General features: G+C 58.3%; 1 protein-coding gene and 1 pseudogene across 6 annotated transcripts in view; both read right to left on the bottom strand.

The window, feature by feature from the left end:
* AGAP3 (ArfGAP with GTPase domain, ankyrin repeat and PH domain 3) overlaps positions 1-16,527 on the bottom strand; it is a 55,870-nt gene that overhangs the window by 24,612 nt on the left and 14,731 nt on the right. For 5 of the 6 annotated variants that reach the window (XM_065883836.1, XM_065883838.1, XM_065883837.1 and 2 more), the window contains 6 exons: positions 2,028-2,086; positions 1,700-1,787; positions 1,431-1,516; positions 1,144-1,285; positions 620-754; positions 356-483 (listed from right to left, as the gene is read on the bottom strand). In XM_065883836.1, the coding sequence (XP_065739908.1) occupies positions 356-483; positions 620-754; positions 1,144-1,285; positions 1,431-1,516; positions 1,700-1,787; positions 2,028-2,086 (638 nt within the window). Of the gene's footprint in view, positions 1-355; positions 484-619; positions 755-1,143; positions 1,286-1,430; positions 1,517-1,699; positions 1,788-2,027; positions 2,087-3,236; positions 4,156-16,527 lie in introns of those variants that run through there. The other variant, XM_065883840.1, reaches the window with a different exon arrangement.
* Positions 10,763-11,007, bottom strand: LOC136128504 (large ribosomal subunit protein P2-like; annotated as a pseudogene).

The raw sequence follows: 16,527 nt of genomic DNA, 5'->3' as shown, positions 1-16,527 counted from the left end.
GAGCTCAGCTTAGAGCCTCCTGAGAACGGCTGCACGGGAAGCGGGCACTGAGACAGCACTAACGCGGCTGACCAGAACAAATGCTTAGGCGGCCTCAGCCGCTGCAGCTGCGGGGCAAGGAGAGTGTCGAGCAGGGATGGGAACTAGCGGGAAGGCAGTCACCACAGGGTACAGAGGAGGCCAGGCCAGGCCAGTCGTGCAGGCTAAGGGAACTCGAGCCAGTGCTTTCAAACCATCGGCAAGGCGGCAGCCCAGACGAGGTGGGGACAGGCAGGCAGGCAGGCAGACAGACAGGATGGCGAGGCAGGGCCGCGGCGGGCGGGACGTGCAGTGGCGGGGGGGAGGCTGCCCGCACCTGGTTGATATGCACGGCCGGGATGGAGGCGGCGGACACGGCCGAGTGGCTGGGAGAGTTGGGCAGTGACTTGCAGGGCCCGATGGCCAGCTGCTGCTTCTTCCGCAAGGCCACTACCTTCTGGGCCACTGCAGGGGACAGCACAGTCAATCACCCATGGGGGGAGAAGCGAGGAGCCCGGCTTAGAGCCGCCACCCCCCGCCCTCCCCCCCCACCCCCCCGCCTGCCTGACCCCCTCTGGGGGAGCGTCCCTGGCGCCGTTACCGTCCTGGAAGACGCGCTCCACGTTCAGTCCGTAGGTGGCGCACGTCTCGTAGTAGGTGCAGCGCTTCAAGTCTGTGGACAGCTTGCGGGCCCTGCTGTCGTCGATGACCCGCGGGTTCGCGGCACTGATGGCGTCTGTTGGAGACGGGAGAGCGGGGACTGACTCAGCCTGCTGAGAAGCTGAGGCTGCCGGCCGGTGGGCCGTTCGGTCAGAGGGTGGCTGGGCAAAGAGCCCGGGCAGCGGACGACACGGAGCACGAGAATACGGGTGTCTGGGCCTCGTTCCAGCTCTGCCACCGACTCACTGAGTGGGAACGAGCCAGACACTCTGTTTATTCATCTCAAAATGTGGACACGACCACCACACGGATGGCAGGATCTTAGCTGGGGAAGACCCAGTGCGTACGGGGCAAAGAGGAGGCGCCCGCTCTAGGGCGACACGAAAGGGCTGGTCCAGCGCCAGGAGGGCGGGGGAGCCAGGCTTTCTCGCGCCTGCCACCTGGCGGCCCAGAGCCCCCGCTCACCCTGCGTGCCCACCAGCACCATGGGCACCTCGCTGGCGTTGCGGAAGCTGCAGAGCCGCAGGAAGTAGTTGTACACCGTCTGGAAGCTGATTTCATCCTCCAGGCTGAACACAAACACCACCGCGTCCACCCAGGCAGCAAACTAGGGGGGACCGAGCACAATTACCACCCTCACCTGGGCACGGGCGAACTGCGTACCCCTCTCCCCACACGCAACCTTGCCCAGTCCCAACTGGGAACCTCAAGAAAGGGGCACCAAAGGCCAGGGCGGGGGGCAGGGGCATCACCTGGAGCTCAGGGGGGCCTCCTTCGTCTCGTATCAGCAGCAGGTAACTCTGGCCATCCACCACAATCTCCTTCTTAAACCGACCCCCTAGGACAGAGTTCACGGTCAGGCCCCAAACCAGAAGAGCGAGCCCACGGGGGCCAAACAGGAGAAACCCACAGCTTCCAACAGAGAAGACGGGAGCGCTGAGAAAGTCAAGGGGCTGGAGCCCCCCGCACAGACAACGGGAAGGAGGGACGGCAGCCATTAAGGCCGGCCCGTAACGCTCACCTTCTGGGGACTCCTCCTGGACATAGGTCCCCGTCAGATAGCGGTGCACCAGGGCCGACTTCCCACTAGACAGGTTCCCCACAATGCCCTGTGGGACAGGAAGGCGGGAGAGCTGCGGTCAGAGGGCAGGACAGGCTAATACATTAGCAAGGAGAGGGGCCGGTGCTGCGGATGGGCGAGCAAAGAGAAACAGGGAAGAGAGGGGTGACGGGAGAGACCAAGCCTAGAGACGGAGGGGACTGGAAGCAGGGGAAGCAACGCCGGCCCACCACTCCAGCCCGCACCCCCAGCCCCTGGGCTGCCTGGGCCTCCCATGGGCCTCACTCACCACTTTAAGCTCCGGCACCGAACGGCTCAGGGTCCACTCCTGGCTGTTCACAAAGGAGTCTGCGGGAGAGAAGGCCGCCTGTCAGGACTGGGGTGGGACACACACCTTCGCTATCGACCACCCGCTGCTTCTGACGCTGCCCCTTCACGGGCCACGGCCAGAAAACAGCACTCACGCCCTGGTTTCCTGGGAAGCAGCAGGAACGTTCTGCGCGGCTGGGACAGAGCGATGCCAGCCCCCACTTCCACTGGCCTGGCCCTGATCCCTCCTCTTACTGCTACAGCAAGGTGCGTAGTTGCCCCCTCGAGCCACACCCGGCCTGCTGCCCCCCACCTGGTGAGGGGCCTCCAGTAGGTCTCAGCCAGACCCAACCTGGGCTGCAAGGCTGCGAGTAGGAACAGCTCACCCTTGCAGGGTGCGGCCGCCTACCGCATTCCTGGAGGCTGAAGAGGGAGGAGCCCTTACCTGGCCCTGTTCTGTGAGAGGCAGGTCCAATGGGGAGCGGCCCTCGTCCCCAAGCTCCTCCTGGGCAGGAGGCCACCACCCTCTGTGTCCCAGAGACCCACCTCCGGGGCTCCTCCTCTCCAGTCCATCCTCAGCTCCCGCAGAGCCCCCCTCTCCTTTATCCTCTAGGTTGTAATGGACATCCTGCGATCAGCTCCGGGCAGCCTGGGCCTGGGCCAGCCTCTCTGGCTGGGCTTGCTCCCCCTCCCCAGGCTGTCTCAAACAGTGCTTCTGACGGTCGGGTCCACAAGCATTCCCCAAACCCATCTGCATAGGCAGCTAGAGGTGAGGGCTCGAGCCTCGCCTGGGAGCTAGAAATGCTGCTGTTCTAGGGTCCCACCCAGAGCCCGCTGGCTCCGAGTGAGTCTCCATCCCTCCCCTCCCGGGCCCCAACTCCTCAGGCACTCAAAGTGATAAGGGGCCCTTCCGACCTGCTCTCATTCCACCACGCTAGGGCCACGGGCGGGAGGTCCTGCCCCGACCCACCTGGAAGGCCACCTCTGCCACAGACACCTTCTCCAGACCCACCGGCGACCCCAGAGCCTTGCCTGCCCGGCGCCGATCCCACTCGGCCGGCCCCGGCTAGCCCCCAGGCCCACAAGGCACGCCCGCCTCTCCCAGGTAGGTTTCCGGTTTGTTTCACACCCGCCCTCAACCCCGGACTCCAACCAGGGAGGCCACGCAGGCCGGGGCTCTCCCCCTTACCGCTTGGCGCGCTCAGGAGCCCAGGGGCCGCGGCCGCCCGGCGGCTCCACAGCGGCTCGGACGGCGCGGGCGCGGGCGCGGGCCCCCTCCGGCGGAAGCGGCTGGTGAGCAGCCTCCAGAGGCCGGCGGCAGTGTGGGGCCGGCCCGGCTCTGGCGCGGCGCTCGGGGCCGCGGCGCCCAGCAGCAGGTCGCGGCGGCTGGAGAAGGCACCCAGAGAGCTGGCGTCGCCGTCGCTGCGGGTGCGCGCCCGGGGCAGCAGCCCCGACTCTGCGCGCCGGATCTCCTGGCCGCGGCGCAGACGGAAGCTGAAGCTCTTCCTCAGCGCCGACAGGCCGCGCCGGGGGCCCGGGGAGCTGCGCCCGCCGCCGCCGCCGCCGCCGCGCAGCACCTGCCAGCGCTGGCTGCTCCACAGCGAGGCGCCCCGCAGGAAACCCGCGCTGCCCGCGCGGCCCAGCCCCGCGCCAGCGCCCTCGGCCTCAGCCGCCAGCTCCAGGCGGTTCACCTCCAGGAACGTCATGCTGGTGGGCCGCGGCGCCAGGGTCCGCCGGGGGCGGCTGCGCCGGCCCGGCGCGGGACTGGGCGCGGGGCTGGGCGACGGACTAGGCGCGGCCGAGCCGGGGCGCCCCGAGGACGCGGGCCGGGGAGCCGGCGGGAGGCCGTCGGGGGGGCCGCGGCGGCCGAGACGCGGGCGCAGGAGGCCGAGCAGCAGGCCGCGGACGCCAGCGGCCGGTGGCCCCGGGCCGCCCGAGCACACGCTCTGCGGCCGCGCCGGCTGCTCGCGCACGGCGCACAGGGCGGAGGCGGCGCGGCCGGCCTGGGCGCCGTGCAGGTCCAGCGAGTCGCAGACGCTGAGGGCGCGGCGGCAGGCGGCGGGCCGCTCCCGGCTGCGGCTGTCCCCTGGCGGCCAGCCCCGCTCCATGCTCAGGGCCCACGGGCGAGGGCCAGGCCCATGGTGAGGGGCGCGGGGCTGGGCCCGGGCCGGGGCCGCGGCCGAGGCGCACGGACCTCCAGCCTCTGGGCACCTGGTGGCGGCCGACTGAGTCCCTCAACGCCTCCACCTCGCAGCCGGCAAGCCCAGACCTGGAGAGGCCGGGAGCCAGCCCAACACCGAGAGAGACGTGGCAAGCCTGGCCTGGAACACCCAGGAACGGCGGCCGCAGGGGAGCCAGCCTGCTGGGGCAGCCCCCGAGCCCTGAGAAAACAGGAAATTCCAGCCCAGGGCTCCTCCTCGGTTGGGGCAGGCAGGTGAGGAAATGTCATTAAGAGCAGGCCAAATAAGTAACAGTCCTCGGCACACCACACACTGAGTTCGGTTTTGGAGAGAAGCAGGCCATTTGCTGTCTCTCCAGGGAAGAACCAGAAGGTGACCCACGAGGGTGGGAGTCAGTAAAAGCCTAAATTATGAGTCAGGAGTTATGCGGACTTCGGGCCTCAGTCTCCTTATCTGGAAAGTAGGGAGCCTCTACGAGGCAATCCTGTCTTAGCTTGGGAAACTCGCAAATCCGAGTTGCTGTATGTTTTAGTCAGCTCTTCTGTTAATGACCGAGGCCGTCTTCTTCCCTGGAGATTATAAAATCACCTGTAGTAGGTTAAGTGTTGTCCTGCCCAAGGGCAGCAGAAAATCGAAAGAGAACCTCTGGACCTGGACCATACAGTTCTGGACGAGTGACTCACTTCTGAGGCCCTGAAGTCTCCAGCCTCCACCCGCGGGCTGGTTCTCACCTCCTGTCCAGAGGCTGTGCAGAGGTGAAGCTTCAGACTGCAGTACTGGTTGGAGCCTGACGCTCAGCACCGATGCCCTGTGAATTTCACGTGTGTGGGCTGCAGCAGACTCTCAGTAAATGCAGGGATGACTTCAGGACGGGGGCAGGGGGCAGGCAGTTGCCGTGCTGTGCTCTCCACTGCGGTGTAAACGTCAGTCCTCTCCAAGGCGCTGGAGATGAGCCAGTTTACCATAATCCACAAGGACCCCGAGCAGATCAGGAGAAACCAGTTGAGGCACGTGGCAAGGAGGAGTGGGCTTGCCTTTCCTTTAAAGATGTGATACTCCCAGGTTTCCTCCACCCCCAGTCCAACCCAACTCCCAACGTTCCTGTCCCTCTCAGCTTTAGAATTCCAGGGTCCTGGTCAGAAGCAAAGTACAAGATAAAAGTGGCACATTCCTGAGGGGGCTGGGGTGGGGGAATGCCTGAGAAAGGCAGGGCCTCTCCATCCTAGGTGCTCCTGGGGAACCCAGAGCTGGAAACTCCCAAGTCCTGGGCTGGATCTCCCAGGCCTGGAGAGGCCCCGGGGCTGATTGCGTATTTTCCTGGGACTAGTTATTAACAACAATGAGGATGACTTCTTCCTCTCCGGGATGCACACCCCCACATAAAAGTCGCTCCTGCAGAAGAGCCTTTCCCAGGCTCCTTCAGGCGTGAAGACAGGAATGCAACCCAGGAATCCTGACTCACGTTCCCAAGTTTAAGTCTCCTACGCTGAACTTCCCTATCTTCGTAGCTGTCTCTCTGTCCTCTCTCACACACGTAGGGGGTTACCCCTCCCCCAGAGAAGCGGCCTGCTCATTCCAAACCCTCCCCCCAAGCCGATGAAAATGCAAGCACAGGACAGCAGCTATCAGAGACAAGTGGGGACTGAGGGGGGACGGGGGACAAGGTGCCGAACAGGGGATGGGCTGCTTCAGAACCCAACTGGCTAGCCTCAGGGGGCGAGGCGCAGGCTGGGAGAGGAGAGTAAAAGGCCCCCAGTTGCGCGCACACGCACACACACTCACGGGCTACAGGACATGCAGCAGTCCCCAGTCCAGGAGGTGAACAAACATGCCACATTCTCAGAGGACACACCAGCTCCTGACTTGTACCTGCAGAATCGGTCCAGGCGAAATGCTCAGACTGGGTCAATCCCAAACCTGGGACAGCTTCCTCTTCCTCATGGGGCTGCCTCCTTCCTATTCCTGCTTCCTAGAACCTTTCCTGACTCAGGGAAACTAGACAGAGAAGGGCACCTGCCTGCACACAAATGTCCCAGGACATCAGCCGAAGACCCCAGAAAGGAGATCGGTGCAGGCACACACCTCTCTCCTTGTTGGTGTCACACACACACACCCCCGCCCGGGTTAGGGACAAGGTCTCTGTGTTCCATCTGCAAGATTCTACCCCAGAGACATGTGACAAACAGCTTACTACTCAACACAGCCCAAAGGAAACTAGGACAATCCTAAAAAGCATCAGGCTGGGGCCACGTAAACCGCACAGAAATCCCATAAAACTAGCCCTCGTGTCAGTTCTCTGACTCTTAAGGTCATCAGAAACACCAGGCTGAACCTGTCGTGTAGGGGTGAGGCCCCACAGAAGCTTCTGGGGGAATTAAAGACGCACTCTCTCACAATGCCTGCAGCGTGCATCCTGGCTGAGGACGGACACGCTTCCCTGGAGGCTGAGCGCGCAGAGGCTGAGCACTGAGCACCCCCTTCTGTTCTGAGCGCAAGGCAAATCAGAAGGAGAAGGGCCAACTCTAGAGCTGGCTGAGCTGGACTGGCTGCTCGGACCTGAGAGAGGAGGGCGCCTGCGTGTGCAGCTGTGGCCTGGGGCAGCAGGGGTGCACTGCTGAACCCAGGGTGTCTAGGGAGAAAGAGAAAGACCCCTGCATAAAAAAGGCATGCGCTGTGAGGCACTGCATAGAAGCGGTGCACTGGTGGGGGGGAAAAGAAGGGCGGCCTCCGGCCCAGGAATCCCACAGAACCTTGTACCTAGTCTCCCTCAAATATTTGCTGGGTGATCCATTGATAACTGTCGAGGCGCGCCCAGCTGAGGCCACGCAGCAGCCGCAGAGAGCCTGTGGAGGTCCTTCTCAGAGCCCGGGAGGGGCTGGCTTTCTGCTGGAAGCCAAAGGCTGTGGCTTCCTCCCGCCGCCAGAGCGGTCCCAAGAGCCGCAGGGCCCTCCGACGCCGGTCGGCATCTTCTTGCCCACAAGGTGGCAGCAACACATCTTCCTGCAGCCAGGTGGCCTCCAGCTGTGTGGCGAGCAAGGAGGTAAGGACCCCAGCAGTGGCCCGGCGGTGAGTGGCCACGCGGGTTGGCCAAGCCCTTCGACCGCTGAGCTGAGGGAGGCGACGAGCGTCACACCCGGAGGATCGCAAGGCCCGCAGGTTTCTAGCAAGCTCTGTCCTCTCTGCAGGTCACCGGGTTGGGGATTAGGGAGTCCGCGGAGAACCTGGGCTGCCCCCGCCAACGACCCGCCGCTCACACGGGCGGCCTGCAGGACCGGCCTCCTTACAAGTTTCAGGAGTTGTCCACAGCCGTCAAAATATTCATCTAACACTCATCCCTCTCAGATATTTCCCCGGTGTGTTTAACGCTCCCCCGCTAGAACTCGGCAGGGCACGCAGGTGGTGTGCAATGATTCTGTGAATGAATGAATGAATGTGCATCTTTGCTGAGCATGAACTGTGCGCCCCAGCTGGTTGTAGCTCACGAGCTCTAGAGCACAGGCTCAGTAGTTGTGGCACACGGGCTTAGTTGCTCTGCGGCACTGGCAGGCGGATTCTTAACTACTGTGCCACCAGGGAAGCCCTCATCCGTCTTTAAAGGTTGTTCTCTTCCTTCAAAACTGAGCAACGGTCCAGCCAAATCCCATGAGCTAAAAATCTGCCTCTTCCAGTCCAACAGGCTAATGAAAGTTTGCTTCCTCTTTCCTACAGAAGTAAACTATTTTCATAAAGGGAAGACAACACAGTATTCAAATAATTGCGCCGTTTTTGCTCTAAGACGGAGGAGCTGTGCCCCCATCTGGGAACTCCAGTACAGACGCACAAGTTCCGGGTCTCAGGGAAAGGGGGACTGAGGGTCAGTGTACGCTATTAAGAATAAAGACAGGTAGTCTGAGAGTCTAATGGACAAAAGTTTAAAAGCCTCTGAATTCCAGGTGGGTGAGGGATGGATTGGGAGTTTGGGATTAGCGGATGCAAACTATTTATATAGAACAGATAAACAACGAGGTCCTACTGTAGAGCACAGGGAACTATATTCAATATCCTGTGATAAACAATTGTAAAAGGAGGGACTTCCCTGGCGGTCCGGTGGTTAAGACTCCGCGCTTCCACTGCAGGGGGCGCGGGTTGAATCCTTGGTCGGGGAACTAAGATCCCACGGGCTGCTCAGCGTGGCCAAAATAATAATAATGTAAAAGAACATGCAAAAGAATATATGTACGTATGTAACTGAATCACCTTGCTGTACACCAGGAACGAACACAACATTGTAAATCAACTATACTTCAATAAAATAAAGTTTCAAATAAATAAATAAAAGCATCTGATTTCCCATTATCAATTTTGGAAGCAGGGCCTACACTGAGGCCCAGGGCTCTGCCCCACTGGCAAGGCCAAGCCTGCCCATTGCCCCCAGCATCCAACACACATGCCCAGGCCCCGGGAGGCCTCTGGATGGGCTCCCCATCAAAGGAAGCCACAGACCTCTCAGGCCAGACCCAGGTTGACACCAGCAGGGCCTGGACGTGGAGGCTACCTCCCTCCCCGCCGCCAGCCCAGCAGGAGTCGTCGGTGAACACTCAGCTCAGGCCCGCTGCCACCACAAGCCCTCCTGGACGTCCCGGCCTCCTCTCACTGGCCCCAGTTCACCTCGTGTCTTCTGTAGATGCTAACGTCTAATCTGCTCTCACCTCCTGGGCGCCTGAGCTCCCGGGCACAGAAAGGTCACAGATACCTGCCCCTGTGGTTCAGGGCCAGACTCGGCCAGCCCTGGGGACGGCAGAGCCATTTTGGTGCCCTGTACACCCAAGGCAGCAGCCACAGGGGATGGCACTGGTCACCCGATAATAATGGCCACTTACTGAACATGAGAGGCTCTACTCGGAGCACTTCACACACACAAAGCCATTTAACCCCTCTGAGAAAGGTACTGGTTTTCTTTTTTAAAGAAATATTTATTCATTGACCACGTCTCGCGGCATGCGGGATCTTAGTTCCCCCACCAGGGATCAAACCCGTGCCCCCTGAAGTGGACGCTTGGAGTCCTAACCACTGGACCGCCAGAGAAGTCCTGAAAGGCACTGTTTTGTTTCTTTGTTCGTTTGGTTGGTTTTTTGGGGGCTGCGTTGGGTCTTCGTTGCTGCGCGTGGGATTTCTCTAGTGGTGGCAAGTGGGGGCTACTCTTCTTTGCGGTGCGCAGGCTTCTCATTGCTGCGGAGCACGGGCTCTAGGCACGCGGGCTTCAGTAGTTGTGGTACGTGAGCTCAGTGGTTGTGGCTCACGGGCTTAGTTGCTCCTTGGCATGTGGGATCTTCGCGGACCAGGGCTCGAACCTGTGTCCCCTGCATTGGCAGGCGTATTCTTAACCACTGTGCCACCAGGGAAGCCTGAAAGGTACTGTTAATCTCCCCATTTTACAGATGAGGACTCTGAGGCACAGCGGCCAAGTAACGTACCTAAGGTGAGGGCTGGTAGGTGGCTGAAGCTGACCTTCCAACCTAGGCCACCTGTCTGGCCCCGAGCCCTGAGGCCTGCTGAGCCTGGTGAGATTTCTGCTGGCACACAAGTTCATCTTGCAGGCAGCACTCACCCGTCTCCCTTTCCTCCTGCCCTGGTACCCACATCGGGGCGGCCCAGCCTTGCCCCTTCCAGCAAGGGAACCTCCTTCCCAAAAGACTCCCCAAGGTTCCTCATCGCCCACCTTCCAAACAAACTCCTGCCCCCAAATCCCACTCTCCCAGCCCTGAATCAGTATGAAGTTCACGAGCCAGCCCTGCTAGGCATGCATGGCATTCACAAAGGAGAAGCCACCTCAACAGGCAAAAGGGGCGCTGTCTGGGGCTGAGGGGCCCTCGGCACACCTCACGTTCACGCCATTAGACAGAGCCCAGAGCGGCCAGCCCAGGCCTGAGGTCAGACCACCCTCCCGAAGTGAAGACACTTCCCTGGGCGACTGCCATCTTCCTGAGCCCTTCAGGTACCCAGCAACATGTGACAGTTAATTTCCTACTGTGAGACACACCTTTCCCACCTCCCCCCGCAAGGGGTCCACTGCCCAGCGCTGCCTGGGCCACACAAGGACTGGAGTAGGGTGGGGACAGCCCGATGGGGCCCCTGGGGGCACAGGGCTACCCCCGTCCCATGCAGCCGGTCCACCTGCACACACGTCTGCTCAGCACCAGCAAGCATTCCCAGTCCCACCAGCCCTCCCGCGTCACGGAGCGACTGGGAGTGGCAATCAGAGCTTTGGCGCCTGGCAGTTGGGTTTCAGACTTTCCTCTTTTTTTTTTTTAATGTAAAAAGGGTTTTATTTGGAATTCCCTGGTGGTCCAGTGGTTAGGACTCCGCTCTTTCACTGCCGAGGTTCCGGGGGCCCGGGTTTGATCCCTGGTCAGGGAACTAAGATCCCGCAAGCCACGTGGCACAGCCAGAAAAAAAAGGTGGGGGGGAGGGTGCTTTTACTTGCAGGGGAGCAGGACTCTAGTGGCACAAGCCAAATGCCACGTCATCGTCTGACTCCTCGGCCTCCTCCCCCTTCTCATCTTTCTGCAGATCCTGGGGTGGAGACGGCCACAGCCCCGGCGGCGGGCGCGCCGGCCAACATGCCGATACCCCGGGCAATGACGCCCTCAATTGTTCTTTCCGTTCAGCTCACAGATGACCTTGTTGAGCCGGTCATCGTCCGCCTCAGTGCTGCGCTGTCCAGGATCTTCTTGATGTCCTTGGCGCTGGGGGAGGTGCTGTCCCCAGGGCGCCCAGCAGGTAGGAGGCGACGCAGCGCATCTCTGCGGCGGCGAGAGGCCTTGCATGGGCCACCTCAGAGGCATCAGGGACCCAGGCTTTCCTCTTAATTCTACTCTCATCTGTCTTCAGCCTGAGGACTCACCACCCCACCGGCCCGTCAGCTCTCAGGCCTGGGCCCCCGGGCCACACCATCGCTGTGAAACAGCGTCAGGGAACCCTGGTGACCGCATGGGCGCTCAAGGGAGGCCACCCAGGAGGGAGCCCCGGAGGCCGCGTGGCCGACTGCAGCCTCCCCACGGTCCTCGGCTGCGAGATGAGACGGGCGCAGAGGTCAAGGCCGTGTGCAGAGCTGCCGTGCTTCGAACTTACGCCACAGGCAGAGCCGACCAGGAGCCCCCGGCAGAACCCCTGCGCAGAGAGCAAGGGCCCCCGGCCCGTCAGCAACAACTGGGCAGCGGGGACGACACGCAGGGCAGAGGTGGAGGGGTCCCTGCAAACCATCTTCACAAACGCCCGTCCACAGCCTGTAGACCCCACGCGGGCGGGTCTTCTCCACCTCCCCTCCTGGAACCTTCACCTGTGCCCCTCTGTGCAACGCCCTCACTCAGCCCACCTCCTCCCCGAGGCCTCAGACCTCAGCCGCCAGCCCTCGCCCCAACCTCGCCGAGCCCTGCACAACTTGGCCAGGCAGCCGGGGAAGCCCACCGGCCACGGAGTCTGCGTGGAGCTACGGCCGAGCCGCAGGGGAAGCTGTGCTGGACCCCGGGAGCGGGGGAGCCAGGACACAGTTTGCAACAAGGTTCCTGGATTTAAAGGATAGAGAGAGAAGACCGATAGATTCACTGCATAAAAATAAGGTCCTGAATGATTTTTAAAAAATTGTAAAAAAACCCACAAAAAAAACCTAAGAGGAATATAACTAAAGGGAAATCAACACCTGGACGAAAATGTGACTATGCTGATGGGTTGATATCACTAATACATGCAAAGCGCACAGATGTCGCTAAAAAAAATAAATAAAATCTTGACGTAAAGAAAGTACAAACAGCCAATTCACGTGGAAATCACTCGCTCTCACTTGGGACTCAAAGAAACAGAAATTATAAATGAAGTTCCAGGGCTTCCCTGGTGGTGCAGTGGTTAAAAATCCGCCTGCCGATTCAGGGGACACAGGTTCGAGCCCTGGTCCAGGAAGATCCCACATGCCACAGAGCAACTAAGCCTGTGCGCCGGAACGACTGAGCCTGCACCCTAGAGCCTTCGAGCCACAACTACTGAAGCCTGTGCCCTCTAGAGCCCACGTGCCACAACTACTGAGCCCGCGTGCTGCAACTATTGAAGACCACACGCCTAGAGCCCGTGCTCCGCAACAAGAGAAGCCACCGCAATAAGAAGCCCATGCACTGCAACGAAGAGTAGCCCCCGCTCGCCACAACTAGGAATGAAGACCCAACGCAGCCAAAAATAAATAAATAAAATTTAAAAAAAAAATGAAGTTCCACTTCTCACCTACCAAAGCCTTAACATGACTTTTGTGTCCGTAAGGCCCAGTGCTGGCAAGCGTGCACGTGCCCAACCCCCCTCCCCGGCAGCTCAGCCCTTTGCCCCTCGTACTAAATTAGCCACAGGGACTCCAACAGAGACCGTCTGACATGGACACAAAGGTTTAGGCCCAAAGAAGTCCAGCACTTCCAAAAAAGTGAAATCAATCAGAGTGTCCACCGATACGGAAACAAGGGAGTAAGCGACAGTGTCTCCAGACGGTGGGACGTTATGCAGCCACTTAAAATAACATCAGCAGGGGCTTCCCTGGCCGTCCAGTGGTGACGCCTCCACCTCCCACTGCAGGGGCCACGGGTTCCATCCCCAGTCGGGGAACTAAGATCCCACATGCTGCACGGCACAGCCGTAAATGAACAAATAATAAGTAAATAATAAAATAACATCTGTAGAGACTTCTTTACCCAGCACTGCAGCAACACTTGTGATCATCTTTTTAAAAAAAGCAAGATACAAAACTGTACATAACATGGACCCAGGTAAAAAAACGCGGGGAAAAAGGAACATATCAAAATGAGGACAGAGGCCAACTTGGCGGTTAGGACCTGCAGTGATTTTTTTCTGCCTCTTTCTACTTTCCTACAAAATGTACATTTCACCCTGTTTCCTAAAATGTTTGTAGAGGATACGCTACAAAGAAAACAGAAGAAACAGAAGAGTGTTTCACCTAGGGATGAGGGCTGGGTGAGGGAAGAAATGGCTCGCCAGAAAAACGCGTGGGTTTGCGCTCTCCCAGCTGAACCCTCGGCCCCCAAAGGCCCCCGAGCCTCCACACTTGCAGCGGCTCTGGGTCACCACACAGCCTGACTGGGGCTCACAACAGCTTTCCAACTCCAGCTCTGCGCGGGACACAAAAGAAGAAAGTGGGCTGGGACTAGTCTAATAAACATGCCCTTTGCCCTTCTTTTTAGAATTATATTTTACAGTATAAAAGCACATTCACAACACGCTGGGAAAGCTGCTTTTGATCCTCTGCCCCCTTCCCTTTCCTTCACACGGAAGCTTCCAGAATGAGTGTCCCCTCCCGTCCCCAAAGCCCCAATGCTAGGACTTGGACTTAGCGTTTCACCACAATGCCCGGCCTGGGAGCAAGGAGCAGCTGCTAACACAATACGCTGGCAGGCCTCCCCAGTCCCTGGGTACAGGCCTCACTCATCCATCATCCAGCCGTTGCCCTACTGAGGGCCATTCAGGTTGCTTCCTTTTTTGTCTTTAAACCTCTACAAGCAAGGCTGTAATCAACACCTGTGTACCTAGGTGTTTTCTTTCTTTCTTTTTCTTTTTTCATAAATTTATTTATTTATTTTTGGCTGCGTTGGGTCTTTGTTGCTACGCGCGGGCTTCTCATTGTGGTGGCTTCTCCTGTTGCGGAGCACGGGCTCTAGGCGCGTGGGCTTCAGTAGTTGTGGCTCTCGGACCCTAGAGCGCACGGGCTCAGTAGTTGTGGCGCACGGGCTGAGCTGCTCCGCGGCATGTGGGATCTTCCCGGACCAGGGCTCGAACCCGTGTCCCCTGCATTGGCAGGCAGATTCTCAACCACTGTGCCACCAGGGAAGTCCCACCTATGTGTTTTCTCTCCACAGGTTACATGCCCCAAAGTAGAAAAGTTGGGTTCAAAGAAAAACATGAAGTTTTCATGTTCATGGATAATGCCTGATGACTTCTCCAAATAGGAGGCAGCAATTCACTGCCCCCCATTCCCCCACCAGCAACATACGGGAACACCCACTGCGCCGCTCTCACCAGCATCGAGTCATCAGCTCACTTTCTGCTACTGACCGGGGAACCCAGTACCTTGCTCTTCAGATCTGTGTTTCCCTGATGACTCTTAGGCTAAGCATCTTTGCGTGGTCATCAACAATTTCCATTTCCTCTTCTCTGAATTGTCCGCCTGGTCCTATTCTTTGTCCACCTGTCTTTGGATTTTTTTGTTTTGTTTTGTTTTTTGCTTGCACCGGGTCTTAGTTGCGGCACACGGACTTCTTAGTTGCGGCATGCGAACTCTTCGTTGCGGCATGCATGCGGGATCTAGTTCCCCGACCAGGGATCGAACCCGGGCCCTCTGCATTGGGAGCACGGAGTCTTACCCACTGGACCACCAGGGAAGTCCCTGTCTTTGGGGTTTTCAAAACCTTTTTCTTAACAGTTTAGAGGAATTCTTTGTATAATAGGCATCTTAACCATTTACCTGGCATATGTACATGGCAAGCAAATTCTCCTACTCTGTTCTACAAAAGTGTAATTAAATCTATTAATTTTATAATTGATTATAACATCTGAACAATAAGAACCACAACAAAAATCCATGAAACGAGAGTGTTCCTAAAAAAGGGCAAAGGGAGTGGGGGCGGCCTTCTTGACAGAAGAGTACCAGCTAAGACTTGCGGAAGGAATGTCCAGATGAGAAAATCACCACGTGGCAGCCCCAACAGAACAGATTCAGGCACGATCACTGAGGCACTGAAAACCACTGACTGAAAGTTGCCGGGAGCAGTTTCCTTCAAGGTGCAAAAGTCTTACTACAGATTACTGATGAATTACAAAGGGGGAGGCAATGGGCCTTCAGGATTAGGACATCTGGTAATTATGTCCTTAACATCACTAACAGCAGGGCCTGATGTGACACAATAGGAGGTATTCCCGTCAAAAGGGTTTAACCTGGATCTCATCAAGCCCCTGAGCTCGCTCCAGGTCATAGGCAGCAGGCGGGATACAGGCACAAGTTAAATAACACCAAGCAGCCACAGCGCCCGAATCAGAGCGCAACCTGCTACAAGGAAACTGCCCCCAGACTCTTCAACAGTCTGTGTGATAAAGCGGTCAGAACGGCCATCATTAAAAAGTCTACAGGGGGCTTCCCTGGTGGCACAGTGGTAGAGAGTCCGCCTGCTGATGCAGGGGACACAGGTTCGTGCCCCGGTCCGGAAAGATCCCACATGCCGCGGAGCGGCTGGGCCAGTGAGCCATGGCCGCTGAGCCTGCGCGTCCGGAGCCTATGCTCCGCAACGGGAGAGGCCACAACAGTGAGAGGCCCGCGTACCAAAAAAAAAAAAAAAAAAAAAAAAAAGTCTGTGTGATAAAGCGGTCAGAACGGCCATCATTAAAAAGTCTACAGGGCTTCCCTGGTGGCGCAGTGGTTGAGAATCCACCTGTCGACGCAGGGGACACGGGTTCGAGCCCTGGTCCGGGAGGATCCCACGTGCTGCGGAGCAACTAAGCCCGTGCACCACAACTACTGAGCCCGTGCTCTAGAGCCGGTGAGCCACAACTACCAAGCCCACGTGCCACAGCTACTGAAGCCCACGCACCTAGAGCCCGTGCTCCCCCACAAGAGAAGCCACTGCAGTGAGAAGCTCGCGCACCGCAACGAAAAGCAGGCCCCGCTTGCTGCAACTAGAGAAAGCCTGCGTGCAGCATCAAAGACCCAACACAGCCAAAAATAAATAAATAGTTATATTAAAAAAGAGAAGTCTACAAATAATAAATGCTGGAGACGGTGTGGAGAAAAGGGAACCCTCTTAACACTGCTGGTGGGAATGTAAGTTGGTGCAGCCACTATGGAAGACAGTATGGAGGTTCCTTAAAAAACTACAAATAGAGCTACCACATGACCCAGCAATCCCACTACTGGGCATGTACCCTGAGAAAACCATAATTCGAAAAGATACACGCACCCCTATGTTCATAGCAGCACTATTCACAATAGCCAGGGCATGGAAGCAACCTAAATGTCCATCGACAGATGACTGGATAAAGATGTGGTATGTATATACAATGGGATACTACTCAGCCAGAAAAAAGAATGCTGGGGCGAAGTGAGAGTAGCACTGACATATATACACTACCAAATGTAAAACAGCTAGAGGGAAGCAGCCGCAGAGCACAGGGAGATCAGCTCGGTGCTTTGCGATGACCTAGAGGGGTAGGATAGCGAGGGTGGGAGGGAGGCTCAAGAGGGAGGGGACATGGGGATATATGTATGCATATGGCTAATTCACT

Source organism: Phocoena phocoena, chromosome 9 (assembly GCF_963924675.1).
Source record: "Phocoena phocoena chromosome 9, mPhoPho1.1, whole genome shotgun sequence".
Taxonomy (NCBI): Eukaryota; Metazoa; Chordata; class Mammalia; order Artiodactyla; family Phocoenidae; genus Phocoena; species Phocoena phocoena.
This window is presented reverse-complemented; position numbering and strand designations above follow the sequence as displayed.